Source organism: Eriocheir sinensis, chromosome 51, assembly GCF_024679095.1.
Source record: "Eriocheir sinensis breed Jianghai 21 chromosome 51, ASM2467909v1, whole genome shotgun sequence".
NCBI lineage: Eukaryota > Metazoa > Arthropoda > Malacostraca > Decapoda > Varunidae > Eriocheir > Eriocheir sinensis.
This window is the reverse complement of record NC_066559.1, coordinates 2,574,913-2,599,805: the sequence shown is the minus strand read 5'-3', so window position 1 is coordinate 2,599,805 and position 24,893 is coordinate 2,574,913. Positions and strand designations below refer to the sequence as shown.

At 44.7% G+C, this 24,893-nt stretch overlaps 2 protein-coding genes across 6 annotated transcripts in view; both read left to right on the top strand.

The window, feature by feature from the left end:
* Nucleotides 1–10,761: 10,761 nt before the first annotated feature.
* The window catches only part of LOC126982526 (uncharacterized), a 63,919-nt gene continuing 49,787 nt past the window's right edge, over nucleotides 10,762–24,893 (top strand). Inside the window, exons 1-6 of one of the 3 annotated variants that reach the window (XR_007735214.1) lie at nucleotides 10,762–11,753; nucleotides 11,964–12,138; nucleotides 13,708–13,903; nucleotides 14,422–14,522; nucleotides 15,783–15,905; nucleotides 16,305–16,539. Coding sequence is in view for 1 of the 3 variants with exons in the window: in XM_050834648.1 (XP_050690605.1) it covers nucleotides 12,092–12,138; nucleotides 13,708–13,903; nucleotides 14,422–14,544 (366 nt within the window). In the remaining 2 variants the exon portion in view is untranslated. Of the gene's footprint in view, nucleotides 12,139–13,707; nucleotides 13,904–14,421; nucleotides 15,007–15,782; nucleotides 15,906–16,304; nucleotides 16,540–24,893 lie in introns of those variants that run through there. The other 2 variants (XR_007735215.1, XM_050834648.1) reach the window with 2 other exon arrangements.
* LOC126982525 (alpha-mannosidase 2x-like) overlaps nucleotides 19,909–24,893 on the top strand; it is a 31,009-nt gene continuing 26,024 nt past the window's right edge. For 2 of the 3 annotated variants that reach the window (XR_007735211.1, XR_007735213.1), the window contains exons 1-3: nucleotides 19,909–20,079; nucleotides 23,194–23,331; nucleotides 23,869–23,996. Coding sequence is in view for 1 of the 3 variants with exons in the window: in XM_050834647.1 (XP_050690604.1) it covers nucleotides 23,880–23,996 (117 nt within the window). In the remaining 2 variants the exon portion in view is untranslated. Of the gene's footprint in view, nucleotides 20,080–23,193; nucleotides 23,332–23,866; nucleotides 23,997–24,893 lie in introns of all 3 variants that reach the window. The other variant, XM_050834647.1, reaches the window with a different exon arrangement.

The following is a 24,893-nucleotide window of genomic DNA, read 5'->3' as shown; positions in this document are numbered from 1 at the left end:
CATTTCTTTGTAGGACGAGAGAGAGAGAGAGAGAGAGAGAGGGCAAGGTGTAGGTAACAGATTCTCGTGTCATATGGAATGCCTCCTATATCTCTTGTGTTCTGCCTCCCCACACCCAGGAGCTGCCGTGACGAAAGCCTGACTCATGGGGAGCGCGCCTGTGTCTTGTCCCACACACCCGGGAGCGGAGGCCTGACACATTGGGCGACCGCACTGATAACAACCTCAAAACTGGAGACTGGGATGCCGGGCCAGGAGTGGGAGACATCACGAAGAGTCACACAAAGATAGGTCAATTTAGGTCAAGAAATGCTGTATAAAGGACATAAGGAGTGTGTCATTTTAATAGCGGCGATGATATTGTGCTTGGTTCAGTGTGTTAGTGAGGATGGATTATCGTTGGTAGAGCGGGGCACCACCTCCGTGTAATATATCAAGTTATTTATATTAGAGCAACACTTACAATTTAACTCATCCGTTTCCCTTGAAGCAATAGTTCTAACACCTTTAATTTAATGATTGAATGTTTCCTTCCTTCCTTTTTTCATTTCCTTGTTTTCTCTTTGACCCATTTTCTCTGATTCCTCGTTTTTCTTCAGTTTTCTCTCTCCTCCTCTTCCTCCTCCTCTGTCTTCATCCCTTCCTTCCTTTTAATAAGTCCAAGTTGTCTTTTGCGTGACGTTCTTTCTGGTGGTCAAATCTTGCATCTCATTTACTTTCGTTTCATTCTCCTCCTCCTCTCTGTCTTTCTTCATCCTTTCCTTTCTTTTAATAAGTCCAAGTTATCTTTTGCTTAATTAACGTTTATAATTCTTTCTGGTGGTCAAACCTTGCATTTCATTTCCCTTCGTTCATTCTCTCTCCTCCTCCTCCTCCTCTCTGTCTTTCTTCATCCCTTCCTTTCTTTTAATAAGTCCAAGTTATCTTTTGCTTAATTAACGTTTATAATTCTTTCTGGTGGTCAAATCTTGCATCTCATTTCCTTTCGTTCATTCTCTCCTCCTCCTCCTCCTCTCTCTTTCTTCATCCCTTCCTTTCTTTTAATAAGTCCAAGTTATCTTTTGCTTAATTAACGTTTATAATTCTTTCTGGTGGTCAAATCTTGCATCTCATTTCCTTTCGTTCGATCATTCTCTCTCCTCCTCCTCCTCTCTGTCTTTCTTTATCCTTTCCTTTCTTTTAATAAGTCCAAGTTATCTTTTGCTTAATTAACGTTTATAATTCTTTCTGGTGGTCAAATCTTGCATCCCATTTCCATTCGTTCATTCTCTCTCCTCCTCCTCCTTCTCCTCTCTGTATCTTCATCCCTTCCTTCCTTTTAATAAGTCCAAGTTATCTTTTGCTTAATTAACGTTTATAATTCTTTCTGGTGGTCAAATCTTGCATCTCATTTGCCTATGGTTCATTCTGTCTCCTCCTCCTCCTCCGCCTCTCTGTGTTTCTTCATCCTTCCTTTCTTTTAATAAGTCCAAGTTATCTTTTGCTTAATTAACGTTTATAATTCTTTCTGGTGGTCAAATCTTGCATCTCATTTCCTTTCGTTCGATCATTCTCTCTCCTCCTCCTCCTCCTCTCTGTCTTTCTTCATCCTTTCCTTTCTTTTTAATAAGTCCAAGTTATCTTTTGCTTAATTAACGTTTATAATTCTTTCTGGTGGTCAAATCTTGCATCTCATTTCCCTTCGTTCATTCTCTCTCCTCCTCCTCCTCCTCTCTGTCTTTCTTCATCCCCTCCTTTCTTTTAATAAGTCTTAAGTTATCTTTTGCGTGACGTTCTTTCTAATGGTCAAATCTTGCATCTCATTTCCTTTCGTTCATTCTCTCTCCTCCTCCTCCTCTTCCTCCTCCTCCTCCTCTGTCTATCTTCATTCCATCCTTCCTTTTAATAAGTCCAAGTTATCTTTTGCTTAATTAACGTTTATAATTATTTCTGGTGGTCAAATCTTGCATCTCATTTTCCTATCGTCCATTCTCTCTCCTGCTCCTCCTCCTCCTCCTCTCTGTCTTTCTTCATCCCTTCCTTTCTTTTAATAAGTCCAAGTTATCTTTTGCTTAATTAAAGTTTATAATTCTTTCTGGTGGTCAAATCTTGCATCTCATTTCCTTTCGTTCATTCTCTCTCCTCCTCCTCCTCCTCTCTGTCTTTCTTCATCCCTTCCTTTCTTTTAATAAGTCCAAGTTATCTTTTGCTTAATTAACGTTTATAATTCTTTCTGGTGGTCAAATCTTGCATCTCATTTCCTTTCGTTCGATCATTCTCTCTCCTCCTCCTCCTCCTCCTCCTCTCTGTATTTCATTATCCTATACATTCTTTTAATAAGTCCAAGTTATCTTTTGGTTAATTAACGTTTATAATTCTTTCTGGTGGTCAAATCTTGCATCTCATTTCCTTTCGTTCATTCTCTCTCCTCCTCCTCCTCCTCCTCCTCTCTGTCTTTCTTCATCCCTTCCTTTCTTTTAATAAGTCCAAGTTATCTTTTGCTTAATTAACGTTTATAATTCTTTCTGGTGGTCAAATCTTGCATCCCATTTCCATTCGTTCATTTTCTCTCCTCCTCCTCCTCCTCTCTCTATATATATCTTCATCCCGTCCTTCCTTTTAATTAATGTCTAAGTTATCCTTTGAGTGACGTTCTTTCTGGCGGTCAAATCTTGCATCCAATTTCCTATCGTCCATTCTCTCTCTTCCTCCTCCTCTGTCTATCTTCATCCCTTCCTTCCTTTTAATTAATGTCTAAGTTATCTTTTGCTCAAGGTTCTTTCCAGTGTGTTTGTGGTGTCCGGCTCTGCTTGCTAGTTTGTTTTGTCACTGTATAATTGTCAATCCTAGTTTTTGTCACTGTATAATTGTCAATCCTAGTTTTTGTCACTGTATAATTGTGAGTCCTAGTTTGTTTTGTCACTGTATAATTGTCAATCCTAGTTTTTGTCACTGTATAATTGTGAGTCCTAGTTTGTTTTGTCACTGTATAATTGTCAATCCTAGTTTTTGTCACTATAATTGTGAGTCCTAGTTTGTTTTGTCACTGTATAATTGTGAGTCCTAGTTTTTGTCACTGTATAATTGTGAGTCCTAGTTTGTTTTGTCACTGTATAATTGTCAGTCCCAGCCAGGCGCCTCTTCCATGTAAAGATATCGGCAGCTTCAAGCCTTGCCGATATCTCAATCCGTACGTGAATGTAAATTAACCGAAATCCTTGTTACTAAGCCCTGCACGGTGCTCTCTCTCATAATGCTTCTTTAAATTTTCAGTCTCACTTAACTTCCGGGGTTAGTAATATATTTTGCCATGAGTTAACTCCCCGTGATGGCCAGTTTCATGTACTATATATAAGTAATTTGCCTTTTGCATGGCTATAATTCTGCATCCGTGTCTAAGGCCCAGTTTCACAGTTCCTCATGATGGGTTAGTAAGCTCCAAAACCAATACCAGAGCCTTCGAAATTTCCTTGTACGGTGTCTGGAGTTTATATTCAAGTTCACAAATTTGACGAGACTATACAGGAAAGGTCTTGTGTGTTTATGCTACGAAGGAAAGGGAGGAGAAGGAAGATGAGATTGGGAGATGAGTGAGCCGAGATCCTGTTTATATTCAAGTTCACAAATTTGACGAGACTATACAGGAAAGGTCTTATATTGTCATGATACGAAGGAAAGGGAGGAGAAGGGAGATGAGATTGGGAGACGAGTGAGCCGAGATCCTGTTTATATTCAAGTTCACAAATTTGACAAGACTATACAGGAAAGGTCTTGTGTGTTTATGCTACGAAGGAAAGGGAGGAGAAGGGAGATGAGATTGGGAGACGAGTGAGCCGAGATCCTGTTTATATTCAAGTTCACAAATTTGACAAGACTATACAGGAAAAGCTGTGTTTATGATATGAAGGAAAGGGAAGAGAAGGTGGATGAGTAAGCTGAGATCCTGTTTATACTCAAGTTCACAAATTTGACGAGACTATACAGGAAAAGCTCTCTGTTTATGATATGAAGGAAAGGGAAGAGAAGCTGAGATTCTGTTTATATTCAAGTTCACAAATTTGACGAGACTATACAGGAAAAGCTCTCTGTTTATGATATGAAGGAAAGGGAAGAGAAGCTGAGATTCTGTTTATATTCAAGTTCACAAATTTGACAAGACTATACAGGAAAAGCTCTGTGTATTTAGTGTGTCATCGAAGACCGCGCCATTTTGAACAGTATGGGATTCTATAGCTTGGTTCGGGAGTGTTACAAAGATTGTGATGGACTGTGGAAGTGGCCTTTAATGTTCCCTTTTCTAATATGCCTCTCTGTTTTTGCAGGATGCCGCGGACGGACCATGCAGAGGACTCATCGCGACGACACCAACGGTTTGGTTAAGTGGGTTCTCTTGTGTGTGCGTCTGTGTGTGAATGGCAGGCCTGTCGTATGATTGTGTGTGTGTGTGCGTTGGCGTTATGCCTTCGCACTATTATTTTGTTAGGATGTATTTTTTTGTGTGTGAACTTTTTGCACGTAATCTTTTTTTATACCCATAGCTAGCGTTTGTTTGTGTGGCAGTGTTCCGGGAGATGGACGCCGGGGGACATGGGCTTGGGGAGGCGCACATGACCTCCTCTGTCCGTGACCTCTTCAGCTGGGGAGACCGGTAAGCATTTCCACCAAGTTTAGTAGAAAACACTCACTTGTCATGCATGGTGGGTTGCGGTATGCCACAACCACCTACAATTAGCTTGAATCAGGGGATTTATGGCGAGCCCTTTTTAGGGTCCACCGTACCACAGCCATGACTCATGAAAGCCCAGAAAAGGGTCTGGCGATGTTCTTGGGTTAATTGTTGCTCCTTCAGAGACAAAAGTTATGAGCGGCCGAAAGGGAGGTCAGTTTCGGGAGGAGAGGTGTCTCGATACGTCATTCCTCGTGAGAGAATTCAAGTCGAAGGCAGGAGGAGATATAGACACAGGAAGGGTGCCCCAGAGTTTACCAGTGTAAGGGATGAAAGAATGAAGATGTTGGTTAACTCTTGCATAATGGGTTTGGACAGTATAGGGATGAAAGAGTAGAGATGCTGGTTGACTCTTGCATAATGGGTTTGGACAGTACAGGGATGAAAGAATGAAGATGTTGGTTAACTCTTGCATAATGGGTTTGGACAGTATAGGGATGAAAGAGTAGAGATGCTGGTTGACTCTTGCATAATGGGTTTGGACAGTACAGGGATGAAAGAATGAAGATGTTGGTTAACTCTTGCATAATGGGTTTGGACAGTATAGGGATGAAAGAGTGAAGATGCTGGTTGACTCTTGCATAATGGGTTTGGACAGTATAGGGATGAAAGAGTAGAGATGCTGGTTGACTCTTGCATAATGGGTTTGGACAGTACAGGGATGAAAGAATGAAGATGTTGGTTAACTCTTGCATAATGGGTTTGGACAGTATAGGGATGAAAGAGTGAAGATGCTGGTTGACTCTTGCATAATGGGTTTGGACAGTATAGGGATGAAAGAGTGGAGATGCTGGTTGACTCTTGCATAATGGGTTTGGACAGCACAGGGATGAAAGAATGAAGATGCTGGTTAACTCTTGCATAATGGGTTTGGACAGTATAGGGATGAAAGAGTGGAGATGCTGGTTGACTCTTGCATAATGGGTTTGGACAGCACAGGGATGAAAGAATGAAGATGCTGGTTAACTCTTGCATAATGGGTTTGGACAGTATAGGGATGAAAGAGTTGAGATGCTGGTTAACTCTTGCATAATGGGTTTGGACAGTATAGGGATGAAAGAGTGGAGATGCTGGTTGACTCTTGCATAATGGGTTTGGACAGCACAGGGATGAAAGAATGAAGATGCTGGTTAACTCTTGCATAATGGGTTTGGACAGTATAGGGATGAAAGAGTGGAGATGCTGGTTGGCTCTTGCATAATGGGTTTGGACAGAACAGGGATGAAAGAATGAAGATGCTGGTTAACTCTTGCATAATGGGTTTGGACAGTATAGGGATGAAAGAGTGGAGATGCTGGTTAACTCTTGCATAATGGGTTTGGACAGTATAGGGATGAAAGAGTGGAGATGCTGGCTGACTCTTGCATAATGGGTTTGGACAGTACAGGGATGAAAGAATGAAGATGTTGGTTAACTCTTGCATAATGGGTTTGGACAGTATAGGGATGAAAGAGTGGAGATGCTGGTTGACTCTTGCATAATGGGTTTGGACAGTACAGGGATGAAAGAATGAAGATGTTGGTTAACTCTTGCATAATGGGTTTGGACAGTATAGGGATGAAAGAGGGGAGATGCTGGTTGACTCTTGCATAATGGGTTTGGACAGTACAGGGATGAAAGAATGAAGATGTTGGTTAACTCTTGCATAATGGGTTTGGACAGTATAGGGATGAAAGAGTGGAGATGCTGGTTGACTCTTGCATAATGGGTTTGGACAGTATAGGGATGAAAGAGTGGAGATGCTGGTTGACTCTTGCATAATGGGTTTGGACAGCACAGGGATGAAAGGATGAAGATGCTGGTTAACTCCTGCATAATGGATTTGGACAGTATAGGGATGAAAGAGTGGAGATGCTGGTTGACTCTTGCATAATGGGTTTGGACAGTATAGGGATGAAAGAGTGGAGATGCTGGTTGACTCTTGCATAATGGGTTTGGACAGCACAGGGATGAAAGAATGAAGATGCTGGTTAACTCTTGCATAATGGGTTTGGACAGTATAGGGATGAAAGAATGAAGATGCTGGTTAACTCTTGCATAAGGGGTTGGACAGTATAGGAATGAAAGAATGAAGATGCTGGTTAACTCTTGCATAAGGGGTTGGACAGTATTGGGTATATGTAAGAGTAGTATTTATATATATGTGTGAAAAATTATTTAAATGAATATATAATGTTAGGAATTGCAAAAATGATTATATATGCATAATAGAGGAGATCAGTGATGATTTGACCATTTTTAGTTTAAGAAAAATTCAATTCAGTATGGAAGAGACAGAAATGGAATTTATACATTCTTAAAAGTACTTAAAACTACTTATCCTCCCTAATTTCTATCTTTCCCATACTTAATTAAATTTTGGCATTACAATTTTGTTGATCTTAACCCGGTGGTAGCAGCAGGGATCATGTTTCTTAATGGTCCCTCCAAGCGAGAAAAATTAAAAAAATCACCCTCACACAAACCATTTCATAATATATATCAAAGCATTTGTGATCAGATTATGCATCATCTATTTTGGGGAGTTTAAATCATGGCACAAATTTGGCCCGTCGCTGCTACACAGTAAAGCCACAAATTTGGCCCATCGCTGCTTCACAGTAAAGCCACAAATTTGGCCCGTCGCTGCTACACGGTAAAGCCACAAATTATAGCCGGGAGCATTCTGGACCATCTAGAAAAGCATAATTTAATTCATGATTCACAGCATAGGTTCACAAAGGATAGGTCTTGCCTTACCTGTTGTCCTTCTACACTAAAGTAATAGAGGCGGTTGACCGAGATGAAAACTATGACATATTGTATCTAGATTTCAGTAAAGCGTTCGACAAAGTCCCTCATCACCGGCTATTACTAAAATTACAGGCTCACGGCGTAGCTGGTAAAGTTTTGAACTGGATCAGGGCGTGGCTCAGTGGTAGGAAGCAGACAGTGCAAATCAATGGTAAAAAATCTGAATGGGGCAGTGTTACGAGTGGCGTCCCTCAGGGGTCGGTGCTGGGTCCTCTGCTTTTTATTATTTACATCAATTTCTTGGACACAGGAATTAGTAGTGATGTCAGCAAGTTCACAGATGATACCAAGATCAGTAGTGTAACCCAATCAGACAGGGACGCTACCGTTTTCCAGGATGAGCTTGACAGACTATATGATTGGGCGGGGAAGTGGCAGATGGAATTCAATGTCGGGAGGTGTAGCATTCTGAGTGTAGGCAGGAACAACCCCTCACACAATTACTCCTTAAATGGCACTCCTCTAAGCAGGTCTGGGCTTGAGAGAGACTTAGGAGTCCTAGTGAGCGCTGACCTCCGTCCTAGGGCTCAATGCATTCAGGCCAAAAATTGGGCCAACAGAGTACTTGGTTTCATCTCAAGGAGCGTAAGCAATAGGAGCGCTGAAGTCATCCTCAACCTTTACTTAGCACTAGTTAGACCTCATCTCGATTATGCGGTTCAGTTCTGGTCCCCCTACTATAGAATGGATATCAAGGTGTTAGAATCTGTACAGAGGAGGATGACAAAGATGATTCAGGGGGTGAGAAACTTGCCTTATGAAGACAGGCTGAAGCAGTTAAATCTACACTCGCTAGAAAGGCGAAGGTTGCGAGGAGACTTGATCGAAGTCTATAAATGGATGAAGGGATTTAATAAAGGGGATGTCAATAAGATTTTGATAGTAAAAGAGCCGGGTAGGACGCGTGGCAATGGTTTTAAGTTAGACAAATTCAGATTCAACAAAGACATATGCAAGAATTGGTTTACTAACAGAGTGGTGGATGAGTGGAACAGGCTTGGGGGCCATGTTGTGGGTGCCAATACCATAGATACATTCAAGAAGAGGTTAGATAAAGCCATGGCCTTGTATAGCCTAACCAGCCTCTTGCAGACTCCTTATGTTCTTAACTCTTGCATAAGGAGTTTGGACACAAACCATTTCATAATATATATCAAAGCATTTGTGATCAGATTATGCATCATCTAGTTTGGGGGGTTTAAATATCATGGCACAAACTTGGCCCATCGCTGCTACACGGTAAAGCCACAAGCTTGGCCCGTCGCTGCTGCCGGGTTAATGGAGCAGCCACCTGTGTCTGAGCCAAGATGTCTGGATGTCTCCGCCGCTGCCTCTCCGCATGTCTGAGTCTCCCTGTACTTCCAGTGTGTTGCCCCGCCTGGAGAGACACGTTGATGGAGGTGGCCGTGTGTGTCACCCTTTGCCTGTATCCTCTGGCGCCCAGGTAAACAATGATAATGATTATGATAATACCAATAATAGTAATGAATATAATAATACCAATAATAGTAATGAATATAACAATACCAATAATAGTAATGAAATGATAGTCGGTCAAATAACGAGATCATTAAATACTGTTGCTCTTGTATAATTTTCATAGTGTGTCTAATTCTCCGTCACTGTCTCCTGGGTTGTGTCTAAGTCGATCTTGTTCTTTCAGAGGCGTGTGGAGAGCATCGGCGCAGCGGGAGCAGCACGTCAGGGTGTAGGGTGTTTGTTTAGCTGGTGTAGGGTGTTAGGGTGTTAGGTGTAACAACGGTTGGCTCTTTCACAGAACGGGTGTGATTCCGTTCTGCGTTTGAGTCTTCCACCTTCAGACGGTCTCCCTCCGAGATGTCTGAAGTTTTTTGTCGGTTTCTCCTTAGGAGGAAGCCGACTCTAGCTTCTCTGGCCTCTCTTCCGGGGGTCAGAGCGGTCGAACTCTGCTTGGCCAGGCGTTGCCTTTCGTTGTCTCCGCCGACGTTTTGCCAGACTCTTCCGTACGGTTGAGCCTGGCTTTTTTATTAGGTGGATCAGGCTGCCTTCTTCCAAGGAGTCTGATGGGAGTGGAGTCTTTTTTTTGGTGTATGTCTGTGGGTACTTAGTGGGTAAGGGAGGGTGGGGTAGAATGGTTGGTGGGCTGGAAGTGGGTTGGGGGATGAGCCTCCTGGGATTTGGGTTGTGTCGAGCCTTACCGCCTGGTGTGTTGGGTAAACCTTCACGCCAGGGGGGGGGTGCCAAGACTATATCCATCTCCTGGGCAGGGCGATTCCCCTTTCCCATGCCAACTGGCCCTCCTCCGTCTGCCTCCCCAAACCCCCGCTAAGTGCTTGTGTGTGTTATTTTATTTAGGATGTCTTTTTTTTCTATGCCTTTTTCCCGTGTGTTTATACCCAATAGCTAGCGTGTGTGTGTGTGGCAGTCCGGAGGCGCGTGCAGCGAGGACATCACATCACGTCACTACGGTATATCCACGGTATTTGGTTTAGTGTGTGCTGTGTGTGTTTGTGTGTGTGATGGCAGGCCTGCCGTGTGTTTGACCTTTTGCTGTGTGTTGCTGTGTGACTGCTAGGATTTCATTTCTATGTATGTTTTTTTTCCCCATAACCCCCTTCCTCCCTAGCTCTTTAGCTGTTGTTCCTGGCGAGGCGCTGGGTGGATGCTGCCGGGTGACCAACGGCGGTGGCGGTGTGCAACGCGGGAGCTGCTGAGGTTTGGGGTAGCACTACGGTGCAGGTTATGTAGGGTGTGTGAGTTTTTTTTGTGTGAGTGTCTTTTTTTGTGTTGGCGGGGACTTAGCTAATCACTGTGTCAGGAAGGCATGGGCGTGGCTGTCTGTCCATCAGGCCGACGGGCGGTGTGCCACCTGGCAGTCAGGCTAGCAGGTGACAGGCAAGCTATCTGGTGGTCAGGCGGTCAGTCGGGCCATCAGATAGGCAGGCCACCTTGCGGTCAGGTTGTCGGGCGGCACCCCACCTCGGTCAGGTAGGCAGGCAGCAGCGTTCACGCTGAGCCGTGCAGCTACGTCTGAGCGCACGGAACCCGACGCTACGTTCCGCTGCACTGACGCTCGTCGTACCTATGCTCGAACGCTTGCGGGCGGGTTGAAAGGGGCGGATGGGCAGACGGGCGACGTGAAACGGGCGGGCGGACGGGTGGTCGGTCGGTTAGGGAGTCGGAGCAACGCTTGAAATACGCGCAGAGAGATGTCAGAGTCTCCCGTAGGGCGGTCGGGCAAGGTGATAGTTTAGGCGGCGGAGTTGTACGCGGCCAGTCTGTGTTACAGCTTTGCCGTCAGGGTAGCTCCTTCCGAGCTGCCCAAACTGAGGACCAGTTTTCCTCACAGGAGGAGGCTGGTGGGGCCTAGGGTGTTAGGGGTACGACGGTTGGCTCTTTCACAGAACGGGTGTGTTCCGTTCTGCGTTTGAGTCTGCCGCCTTTGGGCGTCTCCCTCTGAGATGTCGGTTAGGATTTCTTTTTTTTATATGTCCGTGTGTGTAACTGTTGCCTTTTAGCCTGTTGTGTTCCTGAGCAGCAAGAAGAGGAGGCTGTGGTGACCCGCCCGATGCGGAAGGCTTCTGGGCCCTGTCGGCGGGGGCGCACCTCTCTGGCTGACTGGTTGACCAGGCTTTGACCAGGTGGCTGGGGAGGCGCATCCTCGCTGGGCGGGGTCTGGGGGCCCTCCGTCTTGGGGAGGTCGCTGCAGCAGGAGGAGGTAACTACTGCTGGTTTTGTAAGGCATTGTGGTTGAGAGCACCTTGCAGCTGTAACGCGAATTTCGTTCCGTAATAAACAATGTACCGCCATGCTGCCTGTCCTTCCTCCCTCCCAGCACTGTGTACGTCTGTGTGTGTGTGTTGCTTAATTCTCCCTCACTGCACTGTGCGTACGTCTGTGTGTGTGTGTTGCTCTGTCTCTGTCTCTCTCTCTGTCTCTGTCTGTCTCTCTATCTCTGTCTCTGTCTGTCTCTCTATCTCTCAATCTCTCTCTGTGTCTTTCTCTCTCTCTCTCTCTCTCTAGTTAGTAAAGAACAGGCAACGTTTGCCATGGAAGACTCTACAGTATACATAAGACTACAGTGTACATCCCAACCCTCTACGGCCGTTGCTGCTCCACCCGGGCATTACCACATCCACTCGAGTCTCCAAGAAACCTCCACGGCCGAGCTTCAACCACAGAACACACCGCTACCGTTGATGAGGTTCCACGCCCCGGACTACCGCCATGTTAGCCTCGATAATAGTCCTCGGCGCACTTATTCTGAGACGTCCTGGTGAGTGAGTGCCCTAATTGCCTTCATGGATAATGTCACAGGTATCCAATGGTTCAGGTGTGATGTCAGATATTTTTGTTATTGTGTCGTAAATATCCAGTGATTATTTCCGAGTCGCTGAATGTTCATCGCACACAGTTTGTCTTTGAGTAAAAACACTAATTAATTAATATCCATGATCGGTTAGGTTACGAACTCCCTCAATTTCAGGCTGGAGAGCTACACAACACTGGTCATCCGCTGAGTGGTTGAATTCCTGGTCTACCGGCCCCTGGAGGAGTGGTCGATTTCCTGGTCTACCGTGGATATGAGTGGTTGATTCCCTGGTCTACCCCTGGATGACGCGGCTGTTCCTATGCAGGGGAGGACTCACACAAGCGATAAGGTAAGGTTTTAATGGCTTGGTTTACAAGAGGTTTTAATAGCTTGGTTTACAAGAGGTTTTAATAGCTTGGTTTACAAGAGGTTTTAATAGCTGGGTTCAAGAGAGGTTTTAATGGCTGGGTTCAAGAGAGGTTTTAATGGCTGGGTTCAAGAGAGGTTTTAATGGCTGGGTTCAAGAGAGGTTTTAATGGCTGGGTTCAAGAGGTTTTAATAGCTGGGTTCAAGAGGTTTTAATGGCTGGGTTCAAGAGAGGTTTTAATGGCTGGGTTCAAGAGAGGTTTTAATGGCTGGGTTCAAGAGAGGTTTTAATGGCTGGGTTCAAGAGAGGTTTTAATGGCTGGGTTCAAGAGAGGTTTTAATAGCTGGGTTCAAGAGGTTTTAATGGCTGGGTTCAAGAGAGGTTTTAATGGCTGGGTTCAAGAGATGTTTTTAGCGCGGTGTTCAAGAGGTTTTAATGGCTGGGTTCAAGAGAGGTTTTAATGGCTGGGTTCAAGAGAGGTTTTAATAGCTGGGTTCAAGAGGTTTTAATGGCTGGGTTCAAGAGAGGTTTTAATGGCTGGGTTCAAGAGAGGTTTTAATAGCTGGGTTCAAGAGAGGTTTTAATAGCTGGGTTCAAGAGGTTTTAATGGCTGGGTTCAAGAGAGGTTTTAATGGCTGGGTTCAAGAGAGGTTTTAATAGCTGGGTTCAAGAGGTTTTAATGGCTGGGTTCAAGAGAGGTTTTAATAGCTGGGTTCAAGAGAGGTTTTAATGGCTGGGTTCAAGAGAGGTTTTAATGGCTGGGTTCAAGAGAGGTTTTAATGGCTGGGTTCAAGAGAGGTTTTAATGGCTGGGTTCAAGAGAGGTTTTAATGGCTGGGTTCAAGAGAGGTTTTAATAGCTGGGTTCAAGAGAGGTTTTACTAGCTGGGTTCAAGAGAGGTTTTAATGGCTGGGTTCAAGAGAGGTTTTAATAGCTGGGTTCAAGAGAGGTTTTAATAGCTGGGTTTACAAGATGTTTTAATAGCTGGGTTTACAAGAGGTTTTAATAGCTGGGTTTACAAGAGGTTTTAATAGCTGGGTTCAAGAGAGGTTTTAATGGCTGGGTTTACAAGATGTTTTAATAGCTGGGTTCAAGAGAGGTTTTAATAGCTGGGTTTACAAGATGTTTTAATAGCTGGGTTCAAGAGAGGTTTTAATAGCTGGGTTCAAGAGAGGTTTTAATAGCTGGGTTCAAGAGAGGTTTTAATAGCTGGGTTCAAGAGAGGTTTTAATAGCTGGGTTCAAGAGAGGTTTTAATAGCTGGGTTCAAGAGAGGTTTTAATAGCTGGGTTCAAGAGAAGTTTTAATAGCTGGGTTCAAGAGAGGTTTTAATAGCTGGGTTCAATAGAGGTTTTAATAGCTGGGTTCAAGAGAGGTTTTAATAGCTGGGTTCAAGAGAGGTTTTAATAGCTGGGTTCAAGAGAGGTTTTAATAGCTGGGTTCAAGAGAGGTTTTAATGGTACATATCTACTGAATGTTGCTGTGTTACATATCTTGACATGCTCTCAGGGTAAGGAGTGTTCTGTTATGGTGCCTTCCCCCCCCTCCCCCAGCACCTGTCAGACCTGGAGACTCCCCCTTGAGCCTGACCGTGGAGCTGTGGGCCCTGCATCAGACCCCCAATCCCCCCACACCACCCACAGCAGGGGCAGGGTGTTGAGACTACCCCCACAGGCTAAGACAGGGAGGGACTTGAAGATCCAGGTTTTTGTCATCTGCACAGGAATTGACACATGGTATTTGGGAGCAGTGAGTAGCAGGCTTTTTTTTTTAATATAGTTTCCTTTTTTGTGTGTGCCCTTGAGCTGTCTCCTTTGTTGTAGAAAAAAAATACTTGACAAGGCTTTCATAGGTGTTTGGGGCATTTCCAGGGGTAATTTAATGACCCTGGTGGTAGTCTGACCCTTCCTCTGTGCAATGAACTTGAAAAAAATGCTCATAAAAATGCAGATATTAACCCAGTAGCAGCAGGGATCATGTTTCTTAATGGTCCCTCCAAGCGAGAAAAATGAGAAAAAAATCACCCCTCACACAAACCATTTCATATATATCAAAGTATTTGCAATCAGATTATGTATCATCTATTTTTTGGGGTTTATATCATGGCACAAATTTGGCCTTTCGCTGCTACACGGTAAAGCCACAAATTTGGCCCGTCACTGCTACCGGGTTAACCTCATTATCATGTTAAAATCCCTGTATCTCACTGTTATCTTCTTCTCCCTCTATATTATTTATCAATCTCTCTCTTTCTCTCTCTCCCACAGATGTCTAAGGTTTCGCCCATGCAGCTGAAGGGTGCCAATGCCTACACATGCATCGACCACAGGTGTGCGCTGGACATTGCCTACAATTCATGGTGCAAATGGTATGTTGGAGGAATTCTTTGATGTATTTGAGGGACTGGGATGCCTGCTGGATGGTACAGGTAATTTACTTGGATCACAACTGAGAGAGCCTGGGTTTGATTCCCGGGCAGAGTGGAAAAATTTGGGCGGCTTTTCCGATACCCTACGCCCCTGTCCACCCAGCAGTGAATGGGTACCAGGTATTAATCGGGGGTTGTGTCCCATCTCCTGGGGTCTGTTCCCTTCTCCTATAATTCCTTCCCCTTCTGTCTCTCTCTGGCATATGATCACAGATGTTGCACTGCCCACTAAACAAAACTTTACAACTTTCCAACAGTTGAATTATAGTTTAATCCAAGTGTTGTCCCTGTGGCTCACCCTCCTAGAGAAATACCTGTTGCTCTGAGAGGTAAACTTAAGAAGGAATAGACCATATGGAAAGATTAGGTATCATTATTGAAGAAAATACACCCACAGACTGGCTCAATAGTATGCTTGTAATTGACAAAGATAAAAAAAGCCACAAATTTGGCCCGTCGCTGCTACACGGTAAAGCCACAAATTTGTCCCATCGCTGCTACACGGTTAAAGGTTTTGGGCAGCTTAAATTTGATGAGACTTCTAAATAGGTGACCTTTAATACCTGTTTTGGAAGATATAGGCCTACCTTAGACTTACATTTGGAGTAAGCAGCTAGCTCTGAAATATACCAGAGAAGAATGCATGAGGCTTTTGGTGAAGGTGTAGAGATCATGATGGATGACATTTTGGTGCATGGGCAGCGCACAGAAGAGGAACATGACCATAGATGAACCCGGTAGCAGTGACGGGCCAAATTTGTGGCTTTACCGTGTAGCAGCGATGGGCCAGATTTTTGCCACGATATAAACCCCCCAAAATAGATGATGCATAAACTGATTACACATGCGTTGGTATATATTATGAAATGGTTTGTGTGAGTGATGATTTTTTTCTCATTTTTCTCGTTTAGGGGGAGGAGCCTTTAAGAAACATGATCCCCGCAGCTACTGGGTTAAAGATGTCCTAAAGAGATGCTGAGAAACAAATCTGAAGCCGAACCCAATAAGATCTAGCTGAAAACCAAGCAAATTGAATATATTGGTCATGTTTTGACTGAAAGTGTCATCCATACTGATCAGCAAAAAGTGGAAGCTGTTGATGCGTTTATTCCTGTCCCACAAAACAAAAGTGTCGGAGGTTTTTGGGCATGATCAACTATGTGGGTAAATAATTCATACAAAATCTTTCCACACTCACAGACCCGCTGTGTGTTCTGCTGGAGAAAAACACTGCATGACTGTTGTTGGGAGGAGACACAGCATGAAGGCTTCCAGGAGCTGCAAGACATCCTTGTGGTCAGGGCGCCTGCTGGTCATTATGATGTAAGTGCTGTGCCTGTCTTACTTTGTGTAGATGCTTCAAGCCTTGCACTATGGGCCTGTATAATGCAAGAAGGTCACCCTGTAGCTATCTCGATTTTGTTCTCGTTCCTTTACTTGTCCTGTTCTTTGCATTTGCCGATGTGCGAAATCAAATTTATTATTATTATTATTATTATTATTATGCAGCGAGGTCATTGACAAAATCTGAAAAAAACTCTGCCCAGATAGAGAAAAAGCTACTTGCCATAGTGCTTGGGGTTGAGAGATTCCATTCCCAGCAGTACGGCAAACATAACATTGTTGTAGAGACAGACCACAAGCCCTTGGAAGCTGTTCTTAGGAAGCCACATAATTGCCTCTACACCTTTGAGAGACTAATGAATGCTGATCCTTTCCCAGGGAGCGTCGGCAGAGATCGAGCTGGCGGAAGGTTGGCGGCCGGGTCAAGCTCACCACTGACAAGGATTTCCGTGACGTGCGCTCGGCCAATGTTGTTGACCTCGGCTATGACAATCTTACTAAGGTGGTGGAGGTGGGGAACGGCATCTACATTGACGACGGACTCAAGGAGATCCCTGAGACTACTACTACTACTATTACTATTACTATCCTCTATACTGATATGTGTACTATTAAATCCTCTATACAGCTACTATGTGTACTATTGAATCCCTCATATAGTACTTCCATGACAGCTGATTGGTGATACTACTACTACCGCTGTGACCACTCAATCCCTGGTAAGTACAATGTCATTATCATCATTATTTAGGTTAAGGTCCATTAAATTCAATCTTCCTGAGCGGTTGGACGCTTTATGGCTCTCCTCCATTCTACTCGATCTGTCTTCCGCCCAGTGCTTATACAGTCCTATCAATCCCAAGTCTTCCTGTACACACCTTCTCCACGTTTTCCTAGGTCTACCAACTGGTCTCCTTCCTTCTACCTCCAATCTCTCCAACACTCCCAGCGCTTTATCCTCCCCTGCTCTCTTTACATGTCCAAACCATTGGAGTCTTTCCCTTCTGAGCACTGTTTCCAGGTCCTCTACTAAAACTCCCAGCACTGTGTCCTCCCCTGCTCTCTTTACATGTCTCTGCCAAATATTTCCCTCTCCCTGCCTCTGTCCCTGCCAAATCACTCTCTCCCTGCCTGTGTCCCTGCCATATCTCTCCCTCCCTGCCAAATCTAGCCTCTCCTCCTTACCTAACCTACTTTACCCTACCCTAAGCTACCCTAACCTCCCTGTCTCTCTCTCCACCAGGTTGACAAGCCACCACCAAGCTGGATTTTTTCAGCCGCCGCCGAGTGGCTTAAAACTACCCACATGCTGTCCAGAAGACCACCTATCAACCCGGACTCTAGATTCTAGGATTAAAGATGAGTTCCGGGAGCGCAGCATGAGCCAATGCAAGATGGTGTATGTATATACTTATGAATGTGTACACTTAGAATATCTCTAAGATAAGGCTTTCGTCAGAGTTGTGGATATTTCCAGGGGTAGTTTTATGACTGGTGGTAGTGTGACCCCTCCTCTGTACCATGAACCTGAAGAAACACCTATTTGACAAGGCTTTCATAGGAGTTTAGGGCATTTCCAGGAGTAGTTCTATGACCCTGGTGGTAGTGTGACCCCTCCTCTGTACCATGAACCTGAAGAAACACCTATTTGACAAGGCTTTCATAGGAGTTTAGGGCATTTCCAGGAGTAGTTCTATGACCCTGGTGGTAGTGTGACCCCTCCTCTGTACCATGAACCTGAAGAAACACCTATTTGACAAGGCTTTCATAGGAGTTTAGGGCATTTCCAGGAGTAGTTCTATGACCCTGGTGGTAGTGTGACCCTCCTCTGTACCATGAACCTGAAGAAACACCTATTTGACAAGGCTTTCATAGGAGTTTAGGGCATTTCCAGGAGTAGTTCTATGACCCTGGTGGTAGTGTGACCCCTCCTCTGTACCATGAACCTGAAGAAACACCTATTTGACAAGGCTTTCATAGGAGTTTAGGGCATTTCCAGGAGTAGTTCTATGACCCTGGTGGTAGTGTGACCCCTCCTCTGTACCATGAACCTGAAGAAACACCTATTTGACAAGGCTTTCTTAGGAGTTGAGGGCATTTCCAGGAGTAGTTCTATGACCCTGGTGGTAGTGTGACCCCTCCTCTGTACCATGAACCTGAAGAAACACCTATTTGACAAGGCTTTCATAGGAGTTTAGGGCATTTCCAGGAGTAGTTCCATGACCCTGGTGGTAGTGTGACCCCTCCTCTGTACCATGAACCTGTAGAAACACTCCTTCGAACCCGATTGACCCCCGGCTCTTCGACCTTTATAAATAGGTAATGTGAAAAGCGAAAGTCTTGCAATACCGCCCTAAGAGAACACACATTACAACCCGATTTATAACTTTTTTGGGTGGTACATAAAGTCCCTGCTCAAGGTCGCCATACAGCAGGAGGAGGCGTAACGTGTGTGTGGGTTTTCTAGCAAAATCTGGAAACCTATCTTCGTTATTGGGGCTATTTCCTTGCAAATGGGGACTTTCTTGGGAGAGTACATCACGGCAAAGCCATTTCTGGTCTCAAAATTGCGATACAGCGCCTAAAGGCCATTGACGCGCGGCCTAAATTGGTTAATCATTTCCTTGATTTTGAGAAACTCTGTGTCGACTTTAGAGATCTTGCTTGAAAGAAACGGCGTGTTTTCAGATCCGGCCTTTTCCTCTTCCGGACATCACGTCAGGAGGGAGAGGGCAGCGTCGATACACAAACCAAAATCTCCTTTTGCACCAACATCAGTTACAGTGAGGGGGGCGGCGCGGCGTGGCGTCGTCTATAGTATTGCTAAGGTTAGTATTGTCAGATGCTCCCACCCCACACACCAACTATTTCCAAAGGCCAAAAAGGAGGTTAATCGAGTTCTAATGAGTGTTCTTTTTAGGTTCACGGCACAGAAGGCGGCTCAGACTGGCTACAGCCTTGGCACTTGCTAGCTTACCTGGTGCTCACAGAGGTGCCCTAGACTGCCACAGGCGACGCAGACTAGCCAGCGTTCAATACAACTTGTCACTTCTTAAATGGTATACCTGTGTACCCATAACCCGTGACGAACTACAGTCATGTCGGGCAAGTCCACAGCTCTTGGTGCATGCAGATGGGGTCACTTATGATGTTATCGATGCCTTACTAGTCATAAAAGAGAATCCTATCTTAGATTTGTTTAACATGTCTTACAACTCACAAAGCCTACCATCTGCCTGGAAAATGCTGCGATCATTTCCATTCCTAAGGGTCTGGTAACTTAAATTTTAGACCTATTTTCTGAACTAGCTGTTTGTGTAAGATGATGGAAAGGATACTACTTATACGTATATCTAATAGTTTGCATAATCTAATAAGTTCAAAGAAACAATTAAGGATGACTTCTTAATCATTAGAAGCAGATATAAGGAAACAACAGCTAGGTTAATTAAAAGAAGCATATAAGATTGTCATACTAGCTTATAACATCATTAATTTCTCATACTAGCTTTTAACAGATCATTAATTTCTCATACTAGCTTATAACAGATCATTAATTTCTCATACTAGCTTATAACAGATCATTAATATCTCATACTAGCTTATAACAGATCATTAATTTCTCCCTCTCTTGCCCCCCCAAAAAACTGTCACAGCCACATCAGTAACGATATCCAAGTAAATTTAGTGTTAAAACCGTCATGTATGGATATTTGCTTCATATATATTCATGGGTTTTAGAGAAAGCGAAATATACGATGTGGTGAGCAACGTAGGAAGATTGTCGTACTCAGTTTCTCATATTTCCCGATTTCCATCCCAAAAACTTTCCTGGGCCACAATAACGAGATTTATTTGTAGTTATTGTTGAATGGTTTGTTATTCCTGTTTTCTGGTGATATTTATGGGGGAGAAGCTGGTAAATGTGATGCACCGAGTACGACAATCTGGCAGTGGTGGTGGTGAGTACGATAATCTGGTGAGGTGTTGTTGTCCCTTGAGTCAGCTGTTGCCTGGTTGACGGCCCGATTGAGACTTATTACACAGGGAAGGAGACTTTTCCGAGGCGAATAGACGACACCAGTGCACGGAAATAATACGAAGATAATAATTAAGCCCCAAAGAAGCCCTGAGACTCAGCCCAGGACGTGTGGTAAGGCTGTGAGAGCGGGGGCAGGAGGAGAAAGTTGTGGGCATGGGGAGGAAGGGGAGAGCGAGGGAGAGAGAAAGGGGGATAAAATGGCATTAGGAGCCCTAAGGGAGGAAGAAGCAGTGAGAGAAAATGTGGATAATATTCACGAGAGGGTGCACAGCCTCTTATACACGACTTATATACGACAGGAAACAGAGGGTTACCATTAACGGTAAAAAATCCGAATGGGGTAATGTTACCAGTGGGGCTCCTCAAGGTTCAGTTTTAGGCCCGCTTTTATTAATTATCTACATCAATGACATAGACAATGGGATAACTAGTGACAGGTAAATTTGCAGATGACACCAAAATAGGACGCTCTATTAGGACAGGGGAGGATGCTAGAGCACTGCAGGAGGATCTCAATAAACTGTCAGCTTGGTCAGAGAAATGGCAGATGAATTTTAACATCACCAAGTGTAGCGTACTTAGTGAAGGAACACGCAACCCATTACACGGGTATAGATTAGACTCCACAGCGATAGGCAGGTCTGAGTGTGAAAGGGATTTGGGAGTGTTAGTGAACTCTGACCTAAAACTAAGGAAGCAATGTATTAGTGCGAGGAATAGGGCTAACAGGGTATTAGGCTTTATTAACAGGACCGTAACCAACAGGAGTGCAGAGGTCATCCTCAGACTCTATTTAGCGTTAGTTAGGCCACACTTAGATTATGCTGTCCAGTTTTGGTGCCCACACTACGGAATGGACATCAACTTGCTAGAATCAGTTCAGAGGAGGATGACCAAGATGATTCAGGGGCTGAGGAACCTCCCATATCAAAATAGGCTGAAACATCTAAACTTACATTCACTAGAGAGACGAAGAGTGTGGGGAGATCTGATAGAAGTATTCAAATGGGTCAAGAGTTACAACAAAGGCGATATAAGTAAAGTACTGAGAATTAGCCAGCAGGATAGAACTCGCAGTAATGGATTTAAATTAGAAAAGTATAGATGTATGAGAGATATAGGCAAGCATTGGTTTAGTATTAGGGTGGTGGGGGAATGGAATAGACTCAGCAATCACATAGTTAGTGCAGGGACGATAGCTTGTTTTAAGAGTAGACTGGATAGCTACATGGATGACAGGTGGCAGTGAGGTGTGGGTGCAGTAAGGTAACGGGGTACTGGTGCGTGCCTAGTACCGCCGGTATAACGAGGATCAAGCCTCTACCTGTAACCCCTGTAACTACACCTCACCCATTGTGATTAGTGGGGGGGATTCTGGAGCTGCCCTGTGTAGGCCACCCGGCCTCTTGCAGTTTCCCTATGTTCTTATATTCTTATGTACAACATGGATTCTTTTGGTATTATTCTAGTGTTTGCCCATACTCACCCCTCGCAACCAAAATTGTCTAGGGGGCCATTGAGACTTCGTGGAATGCGTTGGTAAACATGAAACGCGCTACAAATGCATTGTTTTCAGTTGCATATGGAAGAGGGGTCAAGGGGGTGAAGCCGTCCCGTTAGGTAGGATACGTAGAGTTAGGTTTGGTAGATTTATTCGGCGCCCAGAGCGGGGCGGTGGAAATGAGCAACGCGGGACAGGAAATGGCAGCGGTGGTCCAGCCGGTGTTGCGAGAAATACCTCCTCGCAAAAATAAGTCACTCTGGTGTTCAGTACACATACACACAGGAGGAATACGCAGCAGAAAAAACATTAATTTGCCTGGTTTTGTTCTAGTTTGTCCACTTGTGATCTTGGTGAGCAGTGAGTGAATTATAGAAACAGTAAGCAGTAAATATGGAGATTCACTACACCTCCAGTATTGCCCCCACCAGAATAATAACCTTCCCAAGGTCTCACAAACTGTTGTACTTCTCTAGTTTTACTGGCACATCATACATGTGGGGGTGTCCTGGGGGGTAAAGCCCCCCTCCCCCCATTAGAGGATAGGTTATGTAAAGTTCGGTTGGCGTAGTTTAAATATCTTCCCCACCCAAAAAACACAATTTCCCACGGGCCCCCGAAGATCATTAGAGGAAGGAGACTAGGCCTTTTTCTTTACTTTTAAGTACTTGCTCCTTCACATTATGGTTGAGGGACATGTATTTCATCCCTTGATTATAATATGGAGGCATAACATCGTATTTTGGACGCGCAGAGTCAATCTCCACAATTACCCAGTAAGCAAAGTTGAACCTCTCTGCGAGCTGTTTTGCGGCTGCAGTTATTATTCATTCATTCACACAACAATTAATGCCTCAAACACTCACACATTCTTGGCTACACTGTTTATCATCAAGTTTTGCAGCATCACATGAGTATAGAGACAGACAGAAGAGAGGTCATTGGTCATGGTAATAATTGATTCATTCACACAACAATTAATGCCTCAAACACTCATACATTCTTGGCTACACTGTTTATCATCAAGTTTTGCAGCATCACATGAGTATAGAGACAGACAGAAGAGAGGTCATTGGTCATGGTTATAATTCATTCATTCACACGACAATTAATGCCTCAAACACTCATAGATTCTTGGCTACACTGTTTATCATCAAGTTTTGCAGCATCACATGAGTATAGAGACAGACACACACAGGCCTGATAAGCTGGCGAGATAACCAACCCACCACATGTCTTTTCTCAGTGCCCTGCCCCACTAGTGTTAGATTTACCCTTGCCAGCTTTGCATAGACTATATAACAGCTGTCAGGGCAAGATAGCAACCATCAACAACAGGACGTTACTGGTATACGTACTCTGACGCAAATATGAGGTGTTTCTAATTCCACCTCTCCACCTGGTTCTGTTTCCCTTCCTAGGAGCAGAATGGAGAGCTGGCCTTGAGAGGGGAAGGAAGGAGGAAGGAGGAGGAGCAGAGGGGAAGGAAAGAAGGAGAAGGATCAAGGAGGGACATGTTGAGTGCCATAAGGGTGCCTCCAAGCTCTGTCTATCCCCATCTCTCTCAACTCTTTCTCTACTCTTACCAGGAGCAGAATGGAGAGCCAGCCTTGAGAGGGGAAGGAAAGAAGGAGAAGGATCAAGGAGGGACATGTTGAGTGCCATAAGGGTGCCTCCAAGCTCTGTCTATCCCCATCTCTCAACTCTTTCTCTACTCTTACCAGGAGCAGAATGGAGAGCCAGCCTTGAGAGGGGAAGGAAGGAAGGAGAAGGATCAGGGAGGGACATGTTAGGTCACTCCCTGGTGCCCTGAGCTGCTTGACCCCGCCCCAGCCAGCCAGTCACACCACAGACACACACAGGTGAGTTTGATACCCTGCACAGCTGTTCATCCCCATTATAATTGTTTCTCTATTTTTTATATTTTATTGTTATTACTACAACTACTACTACTACTACTACTACTACTACTGTTTTTCTCTCTCTCTCTCTCTCTCTCTCTCTCTCTCTCTCTCTCTCTCTCTCTCTCTCTCTCTCTCTCTCTCTCTCTCTCTCTCTCTCTCTCTCTCTCTCTCTCTCTCTCTCTCTCTCTCTCTCTCTCTCTCTCTCTCTCTCTCTCTCTCTCTCTCTCTCTCTCTCTCTCTCTCTCTCTCCTTTCCCTCCCTTCTTCATTCCTTCCCTCCTTCCTCCTTCACTCCCTTTGTTATTCCTTCCCCTCCCTCTCCCTTTTTCCCTTCCTCTCTCTCTCCTACCCTTCAGACCAAGACTTGCCACTATTGACTGCCGTGCCCAGCCTGGAGGTCGTAGTATAACCTCACACCTCCTTCTGATCCTTTCCTCTACCATCAGCATTACACTGCCCCTAAACCTCACCCCTTCCTCTTCCTCCACCTCCACAGCAGCCAGCAAGATGAGGCTACGGTACTCGTCCATGGTGTTCGGCGTGGCGCTATGCCTGGCCACGCTGGTGCTGCTTTACCAAGTGCTGAGTCTGCCGGGCGATATCTCACCGCCTGGCGAACAGAAGGTATGAGCTGAACCCTGCACCCTCCCTCTTTTACCTAAGCATGTGATGGAAGTATGGCATAGAATACTAGATAATACCAAGCACTCCTTCCGTCAGTCCCTTTCTTTACCTAACCTAACCTAACCTTTACCTAAGTATGTGATGGAAGTATGGCATAGAATACTAGATAATACCAAGCACTCCTTCCGTCAGTCCCTTTCTTTACCTAACCTAACCTAACCTTTACCTAAGTATGTGATGGAAGTATGGCATAGAATACTAGATAATACCAAGCACTCCTTCCGTCAGTCCCTTTCTTTACCTAAGTATGATGGATATCCCTTCAGTGGTAGCCTGGTAACATATAGTCCCGGGTCTTTCTCTGTCTCTGTGGTGGATAATGGAGTGTTTCCCATGTGGTATTGGTGTGCTGGATATCCCTTCACTGGTAGCCTGGTAACATACAGTCCCAGGTCTTTCTCTGCCTTTGTGGTGGATAGTGGAGTGTTTCCCATGTGGTATTGGTGTGCTGGATATCCCTTCACTGGTAGCCTGGTAACATACAGTCCCAGGTCTTTCTCTGCCTTTGTGGTGGATAGTGGAGTGTTTTCCATGTGGTATTGGTGTGCTGGATATCCCTTCAGTGGTAGCCTGGTAACATATAGTCCCGGGTCTTTCTCTGCCTTTGTGGTGGATAGTGGAGTGTTTCCCATGTGGTATTAGTATGCTGGATATACCCTTCCAAGGTGCAGGACTTTACATTTTTTCTTCATTGAATTGTAGCAGCCACTTTTTGCTCCACTCCTGTAGCTTGGTGATGTCTTCTGGCAGGAAACCCGCAGTCAAGGAGTTAAGTCTCTCCTCACATGCCAAGTTTCTTAACCTGTGAATCATCTTTATCCTCCTCCTCCTCCTCTG